General features: G+C 38.8%; 1 protein-coding gene across 2 annotated transcripts in view; it reads left to right on the top strand.

Annotated features, from left to right (window-relative positions):
• The window catches only part of iqsec3a (IQ motif and Sec7 domain ArfGEF 3a), a 104,277-nt gene that overhangs the window by 4,296 nt on the left and 78,256 nt on the right, over window positions 1-21,725 (top strand). For both annotated transcript variants that reach the window (XM_037695790.1, XM_037695791.1), the window contains exon 2: window positions 14,382-14,462. In XM_037695790.1, coding sequence (XP_037551718.1) covers window positions 14,382-14,462 — 81 coding nt within the window. The remainder of the gene's footprint in view (window positions 1-14,381; window positions 14,463-21,725) is intronic.

A 21,725-nucleotide genomic window follows, 5' to 3' on the forward strand; every position in this document is an offset into this window, starting at 1 on the left:
ACACACACACACACACACACACACACACACACACACACACACACACACTGCACTGAGACCCATCTGCTCCACTTGGCTGCCTTTACATTGTTCTGGTTAATCCTGACTGATTTATTCTGCTATTAAGTTATAGGTCCTCCAAAGTAAGGTCCAGAAATAATTCGTATTAGCACGCATGTGGAAAAAAGAAAACTGTTTTTGAGACAAACTCAAAACGGCACCACATGAATAAAACGTTAGAGGCGTGTTCACCAGGTAGGTTCATTTGCTGACGGCTCGGCAGAGTGATGAACAACACACGGGGATGAAAGTTCCTCAGGAGAGCATCCACGTCCTTATTCCTAATGTAAACACAGTGATACATGAAATCAGGAGATGAGAAAAAAACATTTAGAGCATTGATCCCCGGCTGACAGGAGTTAGTAAATCACTGCAGGAGAGAAGCGGTGCGTTTGTGTTCTTGAGACGGTGCTGATGAGAGGAGGGGAGATTCTCCATGACGACGACTTCTGGACCAACAGTTACTGCAACCAGTGCTTCATTGGAGCCTGCGTTCATAGAATTGATGAAATGCCTTTTAGTTTTTTCATAAATGGTTGGCGAGTGAGTTCATAACATAGTGAGCTGTGTAGAGAATGACTCTCAGCTACTACCACACCAAGTTTTAGCTGCATAGCTGTAAAATTAGCCGAGCTACAGCCATTTTTGTGCTTGGTAAAGCTGCTTAGTTGCCGTGTCTTGATTCAGACTGAGAAGGTCATCAAAACCCATGTAGTGGTTTGTTAAATATTTTGCCAACACTCTTTTGCCTTTTGGCAGCGGATGATAATAGACAGATTTTTTTTATTGATTATTATTTACTTTTTAAAAAAAAAAAAAAAAAAAAAAAATTATAAATTATACATGAGGTGGGGCTGGGGGTAAAAAATAAATTCCACAGAAAGAACCCAAAAAGGAGAGAAATTAAACATTGTAATCATATAATCTGTGCATATTTGGATTTATCAGATTTTCATCCTAACATTGTGTTTTCATCTAATCTATGTGTTTTTAGGTGATTAAAAAGAGAGAGAGAGAGAAAATCAAAGCTCTAAATAGAAAATAAAAGCTTCCTAAAAGCAAATGAAGGAATTCTCCAGCTTTGAACGGTGGATGGAGCTGTAATGACATTAGCCGTTTGAAATGCTAAATGGAGTTGCAGTTGTGATATTCTATCCAAGAAGGATTCTGTTAGTCTAAAGAAAGCCTTCAGCAGTGCTGTCTGGTCTTCAGTTCAGTACTTTACAATCATTTTCTCATGTTTGACTTCTATGTATGTGAATGTTCCTGTTAAGTGCCCTGAGACAATTTTGTTGTGATTTGGCGCTATATAAATAAACTGAATTTAATTGAATTCTAGTTCTTCGCCCATTATTATGGCTCTTATCAAAACATCCCATGAACCCACTGGACCAGTTCTAATGAAAATCACTGAAACATTCAACTTTTAAAGTCACCTTAATTCAAGATGGCTGCCACAGCCAGCTGACCTTATAAAACAAAAATGGCTATAACTTTTGACACTGAGCTAAAGTTTGCTGATGAATTCCTTCAAGGACCACAGATCACTGAATTCCTTCTATTCTCATCCCTGTCCCTCCTTCATTTTCTCCCATGTTGTGATCAGTTTAGCCACCTCTGCAGTCTGAGTCAGAACTTGCAACCATCTTGTACCATCTTGCTCTCCACCTCCGAACACATCGGACTGTTTTGGAGTCGTTTCTGTGTTTGCAGCTGCCGAGTGTGAACGCCCCGTCATGTGTTTGAGGGAGAGGTGTCTACACGTGAGCATGTGACAGGCAGCAATCGTGCTGCCTCAGGTGGAAATCCCTGCATTCTCACAGCTCCAAGTGGCTCTGTTGCAACCCCCTCATAAACTCTTACACACTGAAATATAAACTTTAACGTGGCACACTCCACCTGGCAGCTGGCGTGCTTTATCCCCATCGCACCCGCCATGCCCTCGTTTTCCTTTCTGTTGGCGTTGCACCAAACCAAAAGCAGATTGTGTGCCGTCCCTTCAGATATTTCTGCATGCAGCTGTTTCCTTCAAACCTGAGGTGCAGTGCAGCCGTGCAGAAAGCCTCCTGAAAAGTGCAAAGTCTACAGAAATGCTCTCCAATCAATGAATCCTAGAGTTTTATAAGACATCTTCCTGCGGCTAAGCTAACCTTAATCCCCAGCTGCTGAATGCTTACGGAAAAGCATATCTTTGTGTATTTGGTACAAATAGGAATAGTCTGATGGACAATATTTGAATGCAATGTCATGTTGGTTTCCATGATTTATCTAAAATTGGTTGATTTTTCAAGACAAACTCTAAAACACCTGATTTGCATCAGTTTATTAAAAGAAAAATCTTTGAGCTGCATTTAATTTTAAAAAGACGAAAACATGAAAATGTTTAGCATCACTATTTAACTATTTAGCTGCTGACCGTTTAGTTTCTCTTTAGGATAGAGTTTTTATTTTCTCATTGTGTTGGTTTTTGGGTTTTAACAAAATTTAATCAAGCACCAAATGACTTAATAAAAAACATGCTCATCATTTCTGGAATGAATGCATATCGCCCACCATCATTCATGCCAGAGTTTTCGATTATCATTTTATTTTAATAAATGACTGATTTGTAACAGTTTTAGTCAAACCTGAAGGAGATAACGTTAGGCTCAACATCATGCAATATTGCTATGGTCAGAATATGTGTTATGAATTACTCTCAGCGATTACCACACACAATTTTGACTCAATATATGCAAAATTGATTTAAAGCAATTTTGGGCTTTTATATGGTAAATTAACTGAGGTGGCCATCTTGAACCGAGTTGCCTCCTTTGCTTTAGAATATCTCGATTGTGTGAACACATGTGGCAGAGCCATCGTTGCCAATAAGTAAGAAGTTTTGACAGCAGTTCTACACCTTTCATACATTAGATACTGACTCCTGCAGCTTAATGACATCATGTGCCTCCTCTGAGGTAATATCTGAATATGAGAAATTTAATCTGTTTAGAGCAAATGTGGACAGTCTGGACCTGCTACATTAGATGTTTTCAGATAGTTAGAAGATAAAACACACAGTTCTTCAGATTTAAAAGTGCTTATACAAAACATATATGACTCAGTGATTTAAGAAATGAAAAACAAGACTTTAAATGATAAAAAAAAAAGAAGCCAAAAAGTAAACTGGTGGTTTGATTGACTGCTCGGGATGAGGTTTTAGTAAACCAGTCACAGTCTGTGACTGTGAGAGGGACCTGAGCAGGCAGGTGAAGAACAAAAGTGAACTTTTATTAACAAAGCACTGCAGGACGGGGTGATAAATATTCATGGCATACGGCAAATCCAAAAACAAGTGAGCATGCGGAGCGGCGCGGCACAGGAACGAACTGACACGATGACATAAAATAATGTGGTGAAGCACAAAGGAACCCGTGCAGATTGCACAGAGAGAGGAGAAATAACGAGTGCAACCCCCCACCACCACCAAAAAAACCAAAAAACGAGGCAATCAGCAATCCCAGTGTGTGACGAGCAGAACTGAAAGCAGCTGAAGGAAAGAAAGTAACAAGATCTGCTTAATAAAACTAGAAGTAACCAGAATACAGAATAAGGCTGTTAGAGATTTCAAGTCAGAACAGTATCCTGATGCATGCTCAATAATCCAGGTAGAAAAATCTAAAAAAGTTAAATCTGGTCCTCTGGACATTCAAAAAAAACAAACAAAAAAAACAAAACAAAGCAAAACAACAAAAAAATGTAGAAACGTTTCCTCTCATCCGAGAGACTTCCTCAGTCTGAGGTGCTGTATTTAGCTCAGTCTTTTAAATAGAATAGAAGTCAGAACAGTGTTGACTGCTTTCTTTGGACAAACTTGTACAAAACAGTACCGGTAGCTATGTTTACATGCACAAAATTCTTTGACCAGATTGAAATGTTTTCAGATTAAATAATTCAAATGTATTGTTTATATGGGGACAATCACAAGCAACAAGCTTTGTTCTGATGCGCAGAGTGATAAACTCTCCTTAAAAAAAAACACCGAAGAAGAAATTCTACTTCCGGTTTACTTCCGGGGTGAACGTAAACAAACCTGAGCAACCAAAATGGACAGGTTTTAATGACGGTGGAAACGTTGCTCACTCCTTGACTGAGCTACAGGTAATACATATCATTTTGAGCTCTTTCAAAGTTTCTAGTAGAGATGTTGTGTCGCAGTTTTGCGTCCCCGACATGCTAATATTATTAGCGTTAGCCAGGCGGAAATGGCGAATCGCACATGCGCAGTCATGTCAGTTTTTCACGATCAGTAAAAAATGTATCAAGCGTTTACATGTGCACCGTTCGGGTTATGAATCGGCGTAAACCACCCGTTTCGTCCTGATCACAAATTATTTCGGATCACGCTGAATAAACAAAAAACAACCAACATGTCCATGCATAGAAAAGTTGTTTGGAAGCAATATTCATATTCATTATGGGACTTTTTGAGGAAGCAGCTTTCATGCATTATTTTTAGTATTTAGAAAAAATAAAAAAAACCTCAACTAGAGACTTCATTTTTGTGAGTGCTGAATGACTTAGCTGAAATTTGCAGAAAAAGCTGAAAATGAAGTTTCTAAAGTAGCAGCTAAATGCTAAAGGCCAAATGCAACATAACAGTAGATAAAGTTGGCAAAACAGATAAAGAAATAGCAAACCAGTGGCTAAAATTAACAAACAATAATAAAGCTAAATTAGCCAAACATCATCTTAAGTCAGTAAAGAATAAAACTAAACAAATGCTAAATTCAGCAAAAGTAAAATGATGGCTAAGTGTGGCTAAACTTGCAAAACAGATAATGATTTTTAAAGCAATTTCTAAAATGATAATATTTGACGGTAAACCTAAAATAAAGAAAAATGGCTAAAGTTTGCTTAACTGTAGCTAAAAGCTAAAATGAACTGTCACTAAAATATATAAATAGCAGAACAGTAGCTAAAAGTTAAAGTAACGCAAGAAGACAAAATCAGCTAACACAGATTTCAAGAGTAACAATTTTTCTGAAAGATTTCAAGAGATGTCAGCGTATTTCTATGAATTATTTTATTTTAAATAAAGAAATGTTTGAGAAATAATAAAATTTATATATATAAAAAATCCAAGTATTTCTGAGTGGGCTGAATGTTTTGATACACGAATTCTTCAGATAGAACCAATATATGTTGGAGTGATTAGACTGAACAAATTATAAAATTAAATAAATAAATAAAATTACAAAAGCAACTTTAAACAGTTAAACGAATAATGTGAATGCTGACTCAGCCTTTCATTATTGCTATACATATTTGTTGCCTTTTTTTCCTGCTTTTTCCAGCCATGGCAACAGACGTTTAAGGTACAAATGTATTTAAACCTTTGCATAAAAACGTACAAAGATGATTTATAGTCATGCCACCTAAGTGAGGCAATAAATAGCCGGTCACAGTTTTGCATTGCTGTAGCCTGCAGGAAGCTGCAGCCTCTCTGCATGTGTGTATCTCCAAAGACAACAGGAGCAGGGATTCAGAGTGAACTGCATGGGTGGGTGTTGGATTGAGGAATTTAGATGGACTTCCATATATATGTGTCCTGCACGTCCCTGCTCTGTACTCGGTGTTCCCTCCTCTGTCCAGACACGGACTGTGTGTGCTGCTCGGTTATGACCGGGCTGCAGTTGCTGCAACCCACATCATGAATATGTCATTTAATGCTTTTAAACAGCTTCGTTTCTCTAAGGATGCAGTTCTGCAGTGACTCCCCTGCTAGAATATTAGCTTGCACAAGTTGAGCATGACAGAGTCTGAGGTGTTGATCTGTGTTGGGCTGTTGAAAAGCATGAAAATCCTCATTATTGGAATATATGTGGGTCATTTGGGGGGGGGGGGGGTTGCCTGTTTGTTAGAGGTTGGATTGTGAAAACCCCAAAATGTTCAGTTATGTGCTTGAAGTACTGACTTGCATCTTTAAACTTACTCAACATTTCCTGATTTTCGTCGTGATTATATTTCAAACTGATCTATGTCACTTATCCTGATGAAACCTGTCAAAACTCTGAAGCTTAAAGCTCGTGCTATACTCTTTCCCAGTCCAAGTGTTCGTTTGACTTTCAAGGGTGTAGTAATGTTGCACAAACAGAACTTTGAGACAGAATGAGAGACAAGCTGCATCCTTACAGATGAGGGGGAAAAGTCACTGGCAGAATAACTGCAGAGCGAAGCCCCATGAGGCTGAGGGGCGCACATGTTGCCCTACTTTCCCCGTGGCTAAACCGCAAACAGCTTTTCTCCAGCGTCTTCTGCCGCCTGGATAAGTGTCAGTCAATCAAAAAGACAAATGCTGTTTTTTCTCTAAAGATGGCTCCTTACCCGTCACCTGGGAAACAAACCTGCATGTCAACCTAATCCGAGACAAACGACTCACGAGGCTTAAAGAATGCAAACATTACACCCCGGGTGTTCATCTCTCCTTAGAATATTTATGTTTTTATTGTTAGTCGTTGTTACACGAGATGCACAGCGAGTTGCTCCTTCCCATCATGGCTGGAGGCACATTATTTGTCTCTTTCTGTCGTTTCAGTTCTATTTCGTGCAAACGAGCAGCAGGCCTAATGAGCAATCAGAGGAGTGTGTCATTCACATGTAATGGAAATATTTCAGGGTTGTGATTGCAAATGGAAATGCGACGGCTGCTTTAATCTGGTGCCACTGATCACGTATTGTAATGCATATTGTAAACAGATGATGTCAGTAGCAGCAGCCAATAATGGAGCCCCATGGCAGAGTACGGTTTGATTACCGCCTGCTGCCGAAAGGTGAAAATATACAATTATGTTTTTGCTCACCTGTGTATGTGTGTTACTAGACAATATCTTTAATCACTGAACAAATTTTAATGACACTTTCAGAAAGAAAGCATCGTCTGCATCTCTACTGCTCTGCAAAATGTTTGACCAAAGCAGCAACAACTTTTCAATTTATCATCAAAAGACGATTTTAGTCGAAAACTCTGGTATGGCTTTGAGCTTTAGTTACATCATAAATTAATGCTAAAATGCACAAAAAAGTGATAAATGTAGCATTTTGTTCTTCTGTAGTCAACTTTACCTCATATTTTTTTTTCCAGTCTAAAACCAGCTGCCAACCGGAAGCAGCTGCTGCTGTGAACGCTTTGAAACAACAGACTAACGTTGAGGAATATTTTCAAAGTCAAAACTGCTTCAGCATTTCTGTTCTGCCATCGCTGGCTTTGTGGGCAGCGTGTGCTGCTGCGTGTCTGTTAGCAGTCAGATTTTTTTGTAAACAGGGAGCGGTGGATAGTTATAGAAAAACAGCTACACATCTGTCGCCGGGATTTCACCTCCTGAGAGCTTAGAGCTGAAAATCCCTCAGGAGACGGATGTCATTGTTTTGCACTGTGTGTTTGCATATATGTGCATGTGTGTGCACACATTTTTGATCAGGTGACCCTGTAGGGACCAATTTTACAAAAAAATCATGCCCTGTGGGAACCAACTACTCTTTATGGGGATTAAAGCCAGGTCCCCATAAGGAGAAGCATTGTTGGGGGGTTAGGGGTTAGGTTTAGGACTAAGATGTGAAATTCAGATGGTTAGGGTTAAGCATGTACTAGTAATAGTTAGCTTTAGGGTAAGGGTCAGGGTTAGACTATAGAAAATGAATGAAAGTTAATGCAAAGTCCCCAAAAAGTATGTTTACAAGAACGCGCGCGTGTGTGTGTACTAACTTTAATTCCAGTGTTTTGGACTAACATCACCTTATGTTAAGAACTAGTGAATTTTTCAAGGCCAAATTCGCTCTAATCAAAAACACTAAGACAGAGAATCACAGAGATGAAGTGATGAAAAGACCAGGCGGTTACATTTTGCCATTGTAGTTACAATTATTTAAAAACAGCAAAGCTCAGAAGATTTGACACCATCCATCCATCCATCCATTTTCTTTACCCGCTTGTTCCATTTTGGGTCCCGGGGGTCGCCGGTGCCCATGTCCAGCAATCACTGTGCGAGGGGCGGGGTACACCCTGGACAGGTCGCAAGTCCATCACAGGGCCACATAGAGACAAACGAGACAAACAACCATTCACTCTCTCACTCACACCTAGGGACAATTTAGAGTTACCAATCAGCCTAACATGCATGTTTTTGGTCTGTGGGAGGAAACTGGAGTACCCGGAGAAAACCCACGTATGCACGGAGAGAACATGCAAACTCCACCCAGAAAGGCCCCCGGACCGGGGTTTGAACCAAGGACCTGCTCGCTGAGAGGCAGCAGCTCTACCAGTTGCGCCACCGTGCTGCCAGATTTGACACCAGTCCTTATCAATTTAAATTCTTAAAAAAAAACTGTCTGTTGAAGTGCAACAGATGATTTGTGTGAACGAAAGCTGACACCATAGGCTCATCGGTTGTCAGCAGTTTGACTGACAGACGGCTGATTTAAAAAGCGAAGTCTCAATCTTTCAGTCAACTTTTCAAGCAGATCTCGTTTTAAGCCTTTCGTGTGAGCAGCTCCCAGAACATCTCGCTTCTGAGGCTGTAAATCAGTCTGTTTCCTCAGTCTGCTCGAGCTGCAAAAAGCACAGATTTGATGGTGTGAATCAGAAGCATCATAATGATGTCAAAACAGTTTGCAGTTTACACTGTGGATGATGACTCAGCTGCTGGTAGTGGAGGAACGAACCAGATTGGCTGAAACGAACATTTAAAATGCTAAATCACTGGATTTTTTGGATTATTTCTCTGTTTTACAGAACTACAGCTAAATATGACTAATGGCATGAACCAGGCAGTTCTTCTTATGCTTTGTTTTCTTTGAATTAAAATAAAACTACAACTCGGTCATTAATCACAATAAGATGATTTTAGTCTAAAGCTCAATTTAGATGTATCTTAGACCTTTGATTGTTCATGTGTGGGACGTTGGTCTTCATCCAGCTCGGGTCTTGTAGCCACTTTGGCATCAAAGAGTCACACAAACGCAGATCCGCTGCACGCAGAGGCACGATCTTACCTTAGGAGACGTCAGGTGTGGTTAACTTCAAGGCTCTGAGTAATGTTCAAAGCCCTCCACCTGAGGCTGCAAGGCTCTGTAGAGCTGATCGGAGACGGCACCGCATGTCCAATCAGCTTTCTTAGGTTTCTCAGCAGATCACACACACACGCACGCACGCACGCACACACGCACTGAATTATTGCACAGTGCCATGTAAACAAAGTATACCCTCACATGTTTATGTAAGTTAGTATTTATATTATTCACACCTATAAACACAGATTTGGTGTTTTTTGGTGTGACATTAACACTTTTGTGAATAAAAGACTGATCTGTTCTGGTAATAACATTTTCTTCTAGTTACTAAATATGAGGTCTAAATGTTTTTCTCTCCTCGTTTGTTAGTTTTCTTTTGAATATCTGAGTCTTGCTCTCTTGCTTGTCTCCAGCTACCTGGAAAAGTCCTGGTGTCCATGCAGAAGTACAGCAAAGATTTCAGGAATGTTTTTTTTTATTTTTATTCACTCATCACATGTAGAAAAACGTAGCAGTGTGTCAAAAAAAAAAGCAATGCTTGCAAATTGATAAACCGCTTAGAATAAATTAAAAATATTTTTATTTGGTAAAAATCACTTTCAATATTTGTCTTCATTGGGTTTCTCCCAAGCTCCCAGCCTATATAGTAAGAATGGAATTGGCGTATTTTAAAAACATAAATTTTCTTTTAATGTGTACGATAACTAAAGTGCCTCTCAGAAATTTGATTTGTAAAGTTACCAGATTTAAAATGTTTAAGAACTGTTAAGGGCTGTGTACATACAATACATTTTGTACTAACACTGTATGATGGAGAGCCAGCACCTGCAGCCCTCACGAGGTCATTTGGGATCCTCACTAGGGTTGTCAAATTCCAGGAATTTTCAAGTTAGAAACTTTCCATAGGAAAGTTTACAGGAAATAATGGGGATAAAAATATATAGAGATATCATAAATATAGCTGATGATAAGATATTTTAGAAAAAAACTTGACTAAAAGAAAAAAAAAAATCAGTTTTAACTTTGTATCATGCGAACAGAGGTAAAGTGGCGCTATTTCTAATATGGAATATTTCATTTTTTTCCCCAGCTTAACTTCCCATGGAAAGTTTGTCTTTTGCCCCTTGGTGATCCTAATTACTGTCACAATTGGCTGGTGCTGGTGAAACCAGTGATGCAGGCAAGCAGGCGAGGACTCAGAAATATGTAAAATAAAGAATTTATTAACAGAACAAAAGAGCTGACAGGGCAGCAAAACATAGAATGAACAGTGGGTACTCACAATACAGACGGGTCATCACCAGTAAACAGATAAACAATGCCAGGACAAGGACTAACACAGAAACGCAGACTTATATACATGAAACACCAACTAGACCAGATAATGACACCTGTGAGTAATCACAGATGCCAAAGAAGGAGAAAGGATACAAGACCTGAACACAACACAAGATGGGGCTAGATACTAACTAGAGAAACACAAACCCTATAAAGAGAAACAGAGGATAAGGGAGAACAGACATAAACACGACACCAGGGACAAGACCACATCTCCTACACTCACTAATACTTTATCAGTTCTGTGAGCAGAGTGAGAATAAGGCACATATATTTATGGTCACAAGCATAGTAATGTGTTTTAAAGACTCGTTGTCATCCCTGATTTCTTTCAGTTTAATAAAATAACTAACCTGTAAGTTATTGAGATAATACCCCGGGCTTTAAGGTAAATTGTTTTATTGCTTTCTTCATTGAGTCAAGTGGAATTGGAAGGAAATCCACTGATGCAGTCAAGTTGAAAGAAGGCCGCATTGGCAAACACATTAGACACAAAGAGTTAAAGCAACATCCCATGGAAGTGTTGTGTGCAAATTGTGTTCTCCCTGTCACAGATGCAATGTGTGGAAAAGCTTATTTTAATAGGTGGTTCTGTAGTGGGTTTAGGCCATGAGAGTCAACGATGCAGAAGATCAAAAAGCAGGTCATGCGAGTTCATTTTTATCTTCCACACCAACATTGATTGAACTGTGTACTCTGAGGTCAGTCCATATTCAAGGAAAGAATTTGTTCTTCTGCAAATCTTTTAATCCAGAGTCATGGAGAAAAGGTGTTGTAGAGCATAATCCAAAAACACAGGAACAAGTCAATTGCATTGATTTGCAGCTCTTTACTCAGGATGGCTTGAACAGCTGCAGCACACATGTTCCATTAAAAGCCCCAAAAAATGGCTATGCACAGTTTTCAAAAGATTTTTTTTAGATGAAAGATGTAGGTGATAGTAGAAGAGATGTCAAATGTAACAGAGAGAAAAATGTGTGAAGCAAAAGATCAAAGCAGAACGAGATGACTGCAAGGAATAAAGAGGGTTTTAAAAGATAAAAAGAGTTCCCTCGCTTTCTCACATTACTTCCCTGTGAGACATTTTTCCCCTAAATTTGGTGAAATCAGTGACTCAGATTTCCTCAAGGTCAGCCAAAGTGGGGATAATTGTGGGATATGATGACTGCATCAGTGCATCACCCACTGTATACGTGTGTCACCCTCACAGGCATCTCACTCCCCTGTAAAAAAATACCCACTAATTAAATACTGTGGCTGATTAAACAGGTTTAAAGATCATGTGTCCACACAAAGAACCAGGAGCTTTAAAGCGACACTGAAATAAACATTGATAAAGGAATATTTCAGCATCAACACTACAATGATTGATAATTTGTGATTTTGTTAAAAACATCTATTTAATGATATGTATCGACTTCTTTTCTTTACAGTTTAGTGTGAGATCACAGCAGTATCAATGTAAACCGGCTGATTGGAGTTTTCTTGCTGACGAGCAGAACGTACAACCTTTATCTGTGTGGAACGAGTGTCTCTGCTGTTCCAACACTCTCACTAATCTGTGTCCCCCTGGAGACCGCCTGTGTTCTGGACCTATTAAAACTGTCCACAGCAGTGTCACGGCTGTTCAAGCGGACACAATTAGAGGAGCCATTAACAATGAAAATTAATTTGCTGTCATACCCACCCTGTCCTGTCTGCTATTGTGGCTTGAAAACACGCAGCCACCTCCCTCTTCCCAGGAAGAGAGAAAGAAGGCGGTGTTGCTTTAATGGGTTGGTCAATGTCAGCTTTAACTTTGACTTTTAGGCTTTTTATTTTTGCTTGTTTGTGAGTGTTTTTAGTGTTAGAAAAATATCTATTGAACCACTGAACAAATTGTAATGAAACTTTCAAAGTAATCAGAAGATGTGCAGGGACAGTTCTTTAATTTTCAGAATAAAAGCCATTCAGGATGGCCTAAACAGATAATTGAACTTAGCCAACAGAAAATGTCTATGACCCAGTCAGTTTTACAGTTATAAAGTAAATTTTGTTATGGTAGTAGCTGAAAGTCATTCTCAATGCATACTTTGAGTGCTAACACTTTATTTATTTTATTAATCTTTATTTGATCAGGCAAATCCCACTGAGATCAGATATTCTTTTTCAAGGGAGGCTTGGGCTTGAAGGCAGGCTAAACATGCACGTTTATTGGACTGTGGGAGAAAACCGGAAGAAACTCGCACAAACACGAGAGGAACATGCAAACTGCACACAGAAAGACCCAACCCAGAGATTGAACCCAGGAACTTATTGCTTTGAGGCATCAGTGAGGCAATCTCACATGAGATTGTGCATGTGCCTGCCCCTCATGTTTGGGTACATTGTTTAGCTATATGCTGGTGAAGATGAGTCATCCAGGTCATGATCAATCCAAAAAAAGTTAAAATCAAAAACAACTGGACTTCTATTCTGAAGGTGAAGATGTTTTACTTCCCATCCAGGAGGCTTTATCAGTTCAAACATGTCTGGAGTGTGTGGAGTTCACAGATTCATAGATCTGCGTGAGAGGCCTGGTTTGTTCTTACATTCAGCTGCAGGTTAGACTGGAACTACTCGCAGTGTCACAGTGTTATGCACAAATTAGGCTCTTTGCCTGGATCTCTGAGATGTTTTGGTCACATTCATGAAGGTGCAATTGTAGTGGATCTGACTGGGAATTAGGCCTAAAGCTGCAATGTAAGTTATTGAAAGTTGAACTCTGAGACCTCCTCCTGTGTTTAAAGTTATTTTTTTTCTTGTTTGACGTACCGGTAAATAGCTCCCTGCCCTCCAAACCATCTGTTTTTTTTAAAATACAAACATTTTCGTCCTCAGCAGCATGTCCCTTATCCTTGAGATGTAGGCGGACCACTGAGTTGAACCATGTGTCTGTGGAGATGTTCCGTTTCTCCAATGTAGAGGTCTGAACATTCCTCACTACACTGAACTGCAGACACCAACCTGCTTAGTGTGGGGGTTCTGTTGGATGGACCAGCTTCTGTCTGAGGGTCCTGTTGGGTTTAAAATGTACTGGGATGTTGTGATTGGAGAAAAATAATTTTTCAGTTTTTCAGATACTCCAGCAACAATTGGCTTGATAAAGTTTTTTGCATTTGCCCTTCTTTCTGTTCTGTTCTGCAGCAGAACAGAGAGAAGATGTCTGCAGGAGTCATCATAGGGGTGGTGCGGGGTGGAATGGGAGTCTCATAGAGTGATGAAGAATTGGTGTAAGAAGACGCAAAAGAAAGGACAGTGGAGGTTGGAGTGATACTGGGTATTTGAAATGCAAGACAGTGTCCAGTCGAAAATAGAGAGCAAACGGTACATAAACAGGATAAAGCTTTCTGGCATGCACATTAAAATTTTAGATCCATGCTCTTTCCATTTCAGCATCACACTCCTCCCCAATGAGCAAAGACCCGAGCAGTAAAATAACAGAATCTCTATAAAAAGATGAAGCAAAGACGAATGTTTGTCTCTGTCCATGGTGCTGAAACACCTAAACTCAACCTCACTGTGAGCTTATCTCTCCAAGAAGCAGAAATGTGCATTTTTGGTGATTTGCTTCTTTGAAATAAAATATATATTCTAATACCAACTCTAAGTCTCTCATGTTTATTGCATAGGTGAGTCTCATTTATCATATAAACTCCCCAGAACTCACCAAAAAAACAAACATTAATCTTTTAAAAAAGTTTCTGTTGGCTTCATATTTTTATTTATTTAATTGTTAATATTCTAAATGCACCCCTATATTTTGCCAAACTGATTATGGTATTCTTTGGGTGATGGTCACAAGGTACAGCATGTAAAAAAAAATCATAATGAAAGCATTACTAAAAGCTAAAATCTCAGATTTTATTTCAAGTTTTAATTTTGTGATTTATTTGCTCTTCTCATTTTTCACACAGCAACCCAACAGTGCTTCACCAGTTCTGCTGTCCAGCCCCGGAAGCACCCGAAGGGGAGACCTCCACAGCCTGTGTCCCCAGGTAAGACAACTCAACCCTAGTAACATCGCAATTTATTTATTTTAGAAAATTCGTTTTCCATAAATCTTAATTGCAGCCTGTTTTCATGCATCCTCTTAGTAGCAGCGCTTCAGTAGCAAAGCCTAGCAACAACCCTGGAAGTGGAGTCTAAGTTGAAGTGGTTGTAAACGCTTCAAGGTTTTGTTTAGTCTTTTTACTGTTTTGTAATTTTTTAGGGGGTGGGTGTCGCTCTCCAACTGATAATGAGCCAATATAGGAGAGATTCAATTCAATTCAGTTTATTTATATAACACCAAGTCACAACAGAAGTCATCTCAAGACACTGAACAGAAACATTCATATATATAAAAAATAAGTTAACACTATTTATCTGAGGAGCAGACTGCTTTGAATTTAACTCCAATGCAGAACTCTCATCTTGAGCAAGCATGAAGGTGACAGTGGAAAGGAAAAACTCCCTCATGAGGAAGAAACCTTTAGCAGAACCAGGCTCAGGACAAGCGGCCATCTGCTTCAACCAGCTGGGTTTGGTAGGAACAGATACACAATGGCAGGTCGAGAATCACATGTTAAGATAGAAATAGTATCAAATGAAAATTATTCAATTTTAACAATTCATTTAAGGAAACAAGGTCAATTTGTGCTCTAGTAGTTTCTAGTGGTCTAAGCCTATAGCAGCATAACAAGCCAACACTAACTATGGGATTTATCAAAAAGGAAAGTCAAGCCCAGTCTTAAAACTGGACAATGTGTCAGCCTTACGGACAGAAACTGGAAGTTGGCTCCACAAGTTTTACTGTTATTGTTGTCTGTACTTTATATGTTCTGTCTTGAACAGGTCCCTCTTGTAACTGAGTCATTGTGGCTCAATAAGACTAGCCTGTATAAATAAAGGTTGAATGAATGAACAAGAGAGGAGCCTGATAACTGAAATATCTTCCTCCCATTCTGCTTTTGGAAACTCAAGGAACCACGAGTAAGCCTGCAGTCTGAGAGTAAAGTGCTCCGTTAGGAAAATATGGAACAGTAAGATCTGTAATACAAGATGGAGCTAGGTTGTTGAGGGCTTTGTAGGTTAGAAGTAAGATTTTGAATTCAATTCTGAGTTTGACAGGGAGCCAATGGAGAGAAGCTAAAACTTTAGATATGATCTCTCCTACTAACTCCAGTTAAGTCTCTGGCAGCAGCATTTTGGATTAAATGAAGACTTTTTAAATAAGTATTTGGACACCCAGATTAAAACCATTGCAATAGTCCAGTCTAGATGTGACAAATGCATGAACCATTTTTCTGCATAACTTTGTAGATAAGATGTTTTAATTTTAACTTTTAACAATATTACACAGGTGGAAGAAGATGGTTCTAGCAACGTTTTTAATGTAAATGATAATGTAAGAAATAAATTCCATATAGCATGGTTTGCAATTGTAAAAGGCTTTCAGGTCAGATTAAAAGCTTTAAAGTTAATTAGATTTTGCACCCAGTGTGCTGATCAATTGGAAAATTGATAAAAAAAATTATGAAAACCAATGATTAAGTTTGCATGAGTATTAACTCCTGTGATGAACTTGCGACCCGTCCAGGGTTTACCCCGCCCCTCGCACAGTGATTGGTGGACATGGGCACCAGCGACCCCCGTGACCCAAAATGGAATAAACGGGTAAAGATAATGGAGGGATGGATGGATGGAGTATTAACTCAATAAGTGATTTAAAAAGCATAATAGTGAATATTTAGCCCTAAAAAGGCAGACTACAAGTATTGTATTGTCAAACTCGACCACTAGAGTAGTGCTGAAAATCGCAGCACTCATCTGGCCAAGGCACATTAATATCAATTAAGTCATCCACCAGAAAATGATTTGTTTGTTGTAGGCCACACCTTTCACATAATTGCTTTACTGCATTGCTTGACATACAATTATATATAAGTAAATTAGTCATTGACAGCAAATAACAGTTTCCACAGAGCTGGATACAATAAGTAGTAGAAGATCAACACCTGCACTTTAAACAACTTGGAAGTCTGTGAGGTATAAAGTCAGTGAAGGAAAGTACGGCCTCCATCCAGAAAAAGTTGGGCCATTGTATAAAAGATAAAACAGAATGCAATGATTTGAAAATTGTATAAACCCATAAACTGTAAAACTTTTATCAATAAAGATAATTTTGAATTTGATGACATCAATATCTCAAAACAATTGACACATGGGAGGCCCCACAAGGCGGTGAAAGTAAGTGGTACAAATAAGAAACAGCTAAAGGAGCATTTTGCAACACGTCAGCAAGAGGACTGGATATAAAAACATTTTAGAGGCTACATGATTTTGAAGTAAAGATGGGCAGAGGTTCACCATCTACACAAAACTGCTTATAAAATAGTGAAACAATTTCAGAGCAATGTTTCTCAATAGAACTATGTGGAAGAATTTGACAATCATAACACTTTCAGTTCATAATATCATCAAAACAAGAATAAAGACGCTTCAAGCATCTAAATAAATTTCTCAAAAGAATAGACTAAAAATAAATTTTGGATCCCCAAGATATTCAGGCATTCTGTTCTGGACATCACTGTATGGATCCAGGAACAAAATGGTAACGTGTCTAGTTTAAACATATATTTGCTATGCTCCAATGTGAATGAAAAAATGTTTTTTTTTTTTTAAATGAGATTAGCAAATATTGCCTTCTGTTTTTGTTTACATTTTACACAGCATTCCCACATTTTTTGGAACTAGGATTGTAGAAAAAATAATATCCAAGCAAAGCCCGCAACTAAATCACAAACCCCCGATCATCTACAGTATGCAGTGGCAAAATCCCTTTGATGAATTGATTAAATATAAGAAGAATTGCTATAAGCAGTGCTTAGAGAAGCACAACTTTCACAAGAGGATAAAGGTGAAGTGGACTTAGAGAGAACAAAGAGAATAATCCATCAGAGTTCAGAAGGGTTACTTGATAGAAGGTGTTTGAGCTTGTTGTGTTTTCAGATTGCTTTGTGCTGAGGGGCCATTAACAAAGAGCACAGCAGAAAGGCTTTGCTAACTTGTCAAAGCATCGAACTTCTCAAAACGCTTCCCCCGTCAAACCTCTGAAGCAAACCACTTCAAAGTCAGACCCCCTGGGTTTGAGACAGAAAGCAGCTTGTGTTTTATTTTTTGTCCTTTTTTTCCTGTTCCCGTCGCGTCTTATCTCTTTTAGAAAGCTGTGTTCTGTTGAGATTGATTTCTGTATCTCTGCTTTGTTGTCAGTAATTTGTTGGTCATCGTTTCATCCTCACGTTCACGTCACACAGCACCTGCACCTCATTGCACCCATCATGGCTCATGCTCACCTCATTCGGGCTTGTCTTCCTCAGTGTGGTCACACTGGTTTCAAAATGTGCAAATATGTGAGTAATGTTGACTTATTTGTGGAAAAAAAAAAAAAAACTTCCATAAAACATCAGTGTGTGTAGAATAGGGTCGTCCCCATGTTGGAAACTGGTGAACCTTCCTGTTGACACATGTAATGCATCTGTGTTCATGTGAAAACTATCTTATGTTGCATGCTTTGGCTTGGCAGTGATCAAACATCTTGTAGCTCCCTGTCTGTGTGTGTGTGTGTGTGCGTGCGTGTGTGTGACTGCAGTACATGCTGCTTCTTGTAATAAAAATGACATACTGCAGGAAAACACGCTACACCGAATCAGCAGCAGATTTCAGACTATTTCACATCTTTTTTTTACTAAATCTTCAGAGCTTTTGCGTGCGTTTCAATTAATTTGAGGTATTTCACTTTGTTAGTTTCACATCTTATCGTTTTCCCATGTTTATCAGCAGATACATGTGTGTCCTTCTGAAAATCCTTGTGTTGATAAGAGGTTACGAGCCATAAATGTTCAAATGTGTCTTAAACGTTGGCGAACTCATAGCAATAGGTATGCAAATGATGCAAACCAAAAGTCGAGTTCACAACAAACACACGTCAAGATTTTTTAAATCAAAGACCTAGCATTTCTTAAAGAAATGCTTATCACCTACCATTTTGATGTTAAATTATTAAACTAAATTATTGTGTGATTAAAAAGGCTGTCATGACTGTTTTTGTCGCACAATCTCACAGAATACTGAGAGATTTGTTTAGCCTAAAGTATGGTTAAGACAGACTCTCGGCTACTACCACAACAAATTTTAGTTAAATATCTGTAAAATTAACCAAGTTAAAGCCATTTCTTTGTTTGCTAACCTCAATTAGCTGTCGCGGCCGTCTTAGATCAGATTGACTCCTAAGTTAATAACTTGTAGATGATGAATCCAGTGATTACATTCTGAGAGTTTCACTGATATCTCCCAAGTGGTTCATGAGATATTTTGCTAACAGACAAATGCACACACATCAGACACAAGCAAAAAAATTAAATGCATCGCCATTACTAGTGGCAAGTGATGGAAAAAAATAGTTCAACAAGCATGATTTGAGTCAAATGACACATTCTGTCTCAGTGAAGCTGTTAAAAAGTGCAATTATTGATATTTCATTTGAGCGGAGAATAACTGTGAGTCAGAGAGGTCAGCTCAGAAAAGGGCACCAACGAGAGCTCTAACAAGAGCTCATTTCACCGGTTTGAAGCTGAGGTTTTCCCCGATCTGCATTAGTCTCCACCTGATGCGTTTTGCCGGTTTAGTTGGGAGGCAGAAAACAAGCCAAGCCGATGGCGGATGTGCAATCATTAAAACGTGGGGGAAGTTGGAGCAGAAAACACAAGTTCTTACCGGCACATATAATGAGGACTCTGAGGAGGCTGGAAGCTCATCTTGGTCATCCTTGCCAGATCTTAAAGAGGCACCGGAGGATTTGGAGTCCATGGCAGATTTGTATTCTGGGACACCAAGTCACATCTATAATCACAGACGGAGCTGGCTGATTGTGTGAGATGGCTGTAGCCTTTCAATTAGTCGAAGGGGCCATCTTCTGCTGCAGTCTGCCACTACAGCACTGGTGTTACCTTTATAACACCGGAGGGGTCTTTAGCTTTGACTTTTTGCTTGGAAGTGAAACTGAGAAGTGCTTTAGTCAACACACAGACTCCCATTATAAGGAAAGAGGATGTTATGAGTAGAAGATTCAAATGCAGAAAAGGGAGCAACAGATGACTCAGAGGAGTTTCTGGTGGACGGTTGGAGCGGTTTTCAAATCGCTGCATTTTTTTGTGTATATGCAAAACAAAGCAACTTCGGCTTTTAAATCTATCAATACAGTGGTTCAACTCGGTGGTGTACCCATGGATGGGGGTGGGTTCACACCCAACACTACTGGGTCAAGCGTTATTAAGAAGTTGAGATCACACCTGGATCATGTGTTGTTGAAAGGTTTACATCATCACCGTGATTTTAGTACAGATCTCGTCCTGTCAGCAAAAATCAACCAGTATTGTTGGAATACAGGAGTAACTTGTAATGTACAAAATTAACGGTCACATGAGCCAAATAAGAGCATAAGACACAAATTAAGAAAAGCTAATGAACAATTATTGACATACACAAAAATGAACAGTAACAAAATAATTAAATATTAAATAAAACAAAATATTTCATAAAAGTAGCAAAAGGCTAGCTTAAAGCAAAAACAAAGTGTAGCTAAACAGCTAAAAGTATTAAAAGGCTAGCTAAAGTTATCAATAGATTAGCTAGAAACATCCATTTATCAATTTTACTTGCTTCTTCCTTTGTGGGAAGTCCATATCCAGCTATCACTGCACGAGAGCCAAATAGGTGCTTAGAAACAGCAAAAGGCTAGCTGAAATTAGCAAAAAGGTAGCTAAAATTTAAAAGAAGCAGAACAATGGCTAAAAAGGTAAAATACTCTAAAGGCTAGCTAAAAGTAAAATAAAAAAAAGCAAGCTAAATGTAGCCAAATGGCAGCTAAAAACTAAAAGTAGCATAAGGAGACAAAACTAGAGCTTGCATGCCGAAGCAAAGGGAACAATGTTTAGAAGAATTTGAAAAGATCAGGATGTTGTTCTCCAGCAAAAAGATTTATTAGGATTTTAATTTTTTTAACATAAAGTATAAAAGTTATTAAACCAAAAGCACCCATCTCCTGAATGAGCTGAACATTTTGATATATGAATGACTAAATGATATTTTAAAATGTTATATTAATGGATACGTGGATACTTCACAGAGTGAGAAGAAAGAACGTACTACATAACATTTATACTTTTTAATTTATTTGACATCATTTGGCTACTGAACAACACAAAGTATGCAGAAGTATTTGGATTGCAAAAATATACAGAAAAAAAACGTGTACCGTATTTTTCGGACTATAAGGCGCACCGCATTACAAGGTGCATTAAGCAAAACTAAAACATTTTGACAGATGTTTGAGCACGTGCGCCTTATAGTCCTAAAAATACGGTATGTTTTATGGAAAAGGATCCTCATTGCACCATTAAGAAAGGAAGTACAGATGACGTTAACCTTGACTTTTGTTAAACTCAGTTAAATATAAACTGACCAGTCAGCCTTTGGCAGGTGATGGCTCACACTTTTGGCATGTTGCTCCAGTCTGTTGACGGTTCAGCTGCCAAACTGCTCACTTTTTCTCCCCACCAGCCCACAAAAAGACTGACACATTGCTCATCATCTAAAACCCCTTTAAATTAGTCCTCCTGCGGCGCTTCTGACAAATGACTCGCACAACCAGCACTTTAATTAGCTATCCTATGCTAATTAGCCCACACAATCTGCCATTTAGCTTGTCAGAGAGGAAATTAGCTTGCAACTTAATGAAGTTACAGTTTGATGAACACATGATGCTTTTTTTATAGTATCATAAAAAATTGGTGATTGATCGTTGCCATAAGCGTCCATCCAAAATTGAAGGGCATCGTTTGCAGGTAAATTTAAATGTGTATCATCAGAGAGAAGTAGTGATCTGCTGCATTAAACCTCCTATCACCACAATTTACGTCTTTCAACTTTTATGATAAACTGTAAAAACAGCTAAAGTAGTAGACTGTCTGCAACAGCTGCTGAAGCATATGACATTAGAGAAACGTAAAAAAAAAGAAGGACAACTCGTTTGGGTCTCTGCCAGATCAGGTTTAAGACGTTCAGGTCGTAACGTTCTGGATCGTAAATCCAAGTTAAAAATATTTCAGAAGGCACTTTGATAGAGTGCAGGGAGGAGAACGATGGCGTTTCTGCAGGACATTATTTCATCTCTGATCGAACATAAACCGACAGCCGTGTCACGTCACCATTACATCTGT

Source organism: Nematolebias whitei, chromosome 22 (genome assembly GCF_014905685.2).
Source record: "Nematolebias whitei isolate Nwh7 chromosome 22, NemWhi1, whole genome shotgun sequence".
Taxonomy (NCBI): domain Eukaryota; kingdom Metazoa; phylum Chordata; class Actinopteri; order Cyprinodontiformes; family Rivulidae; genus Nematolebias; species Nematolebias whitei.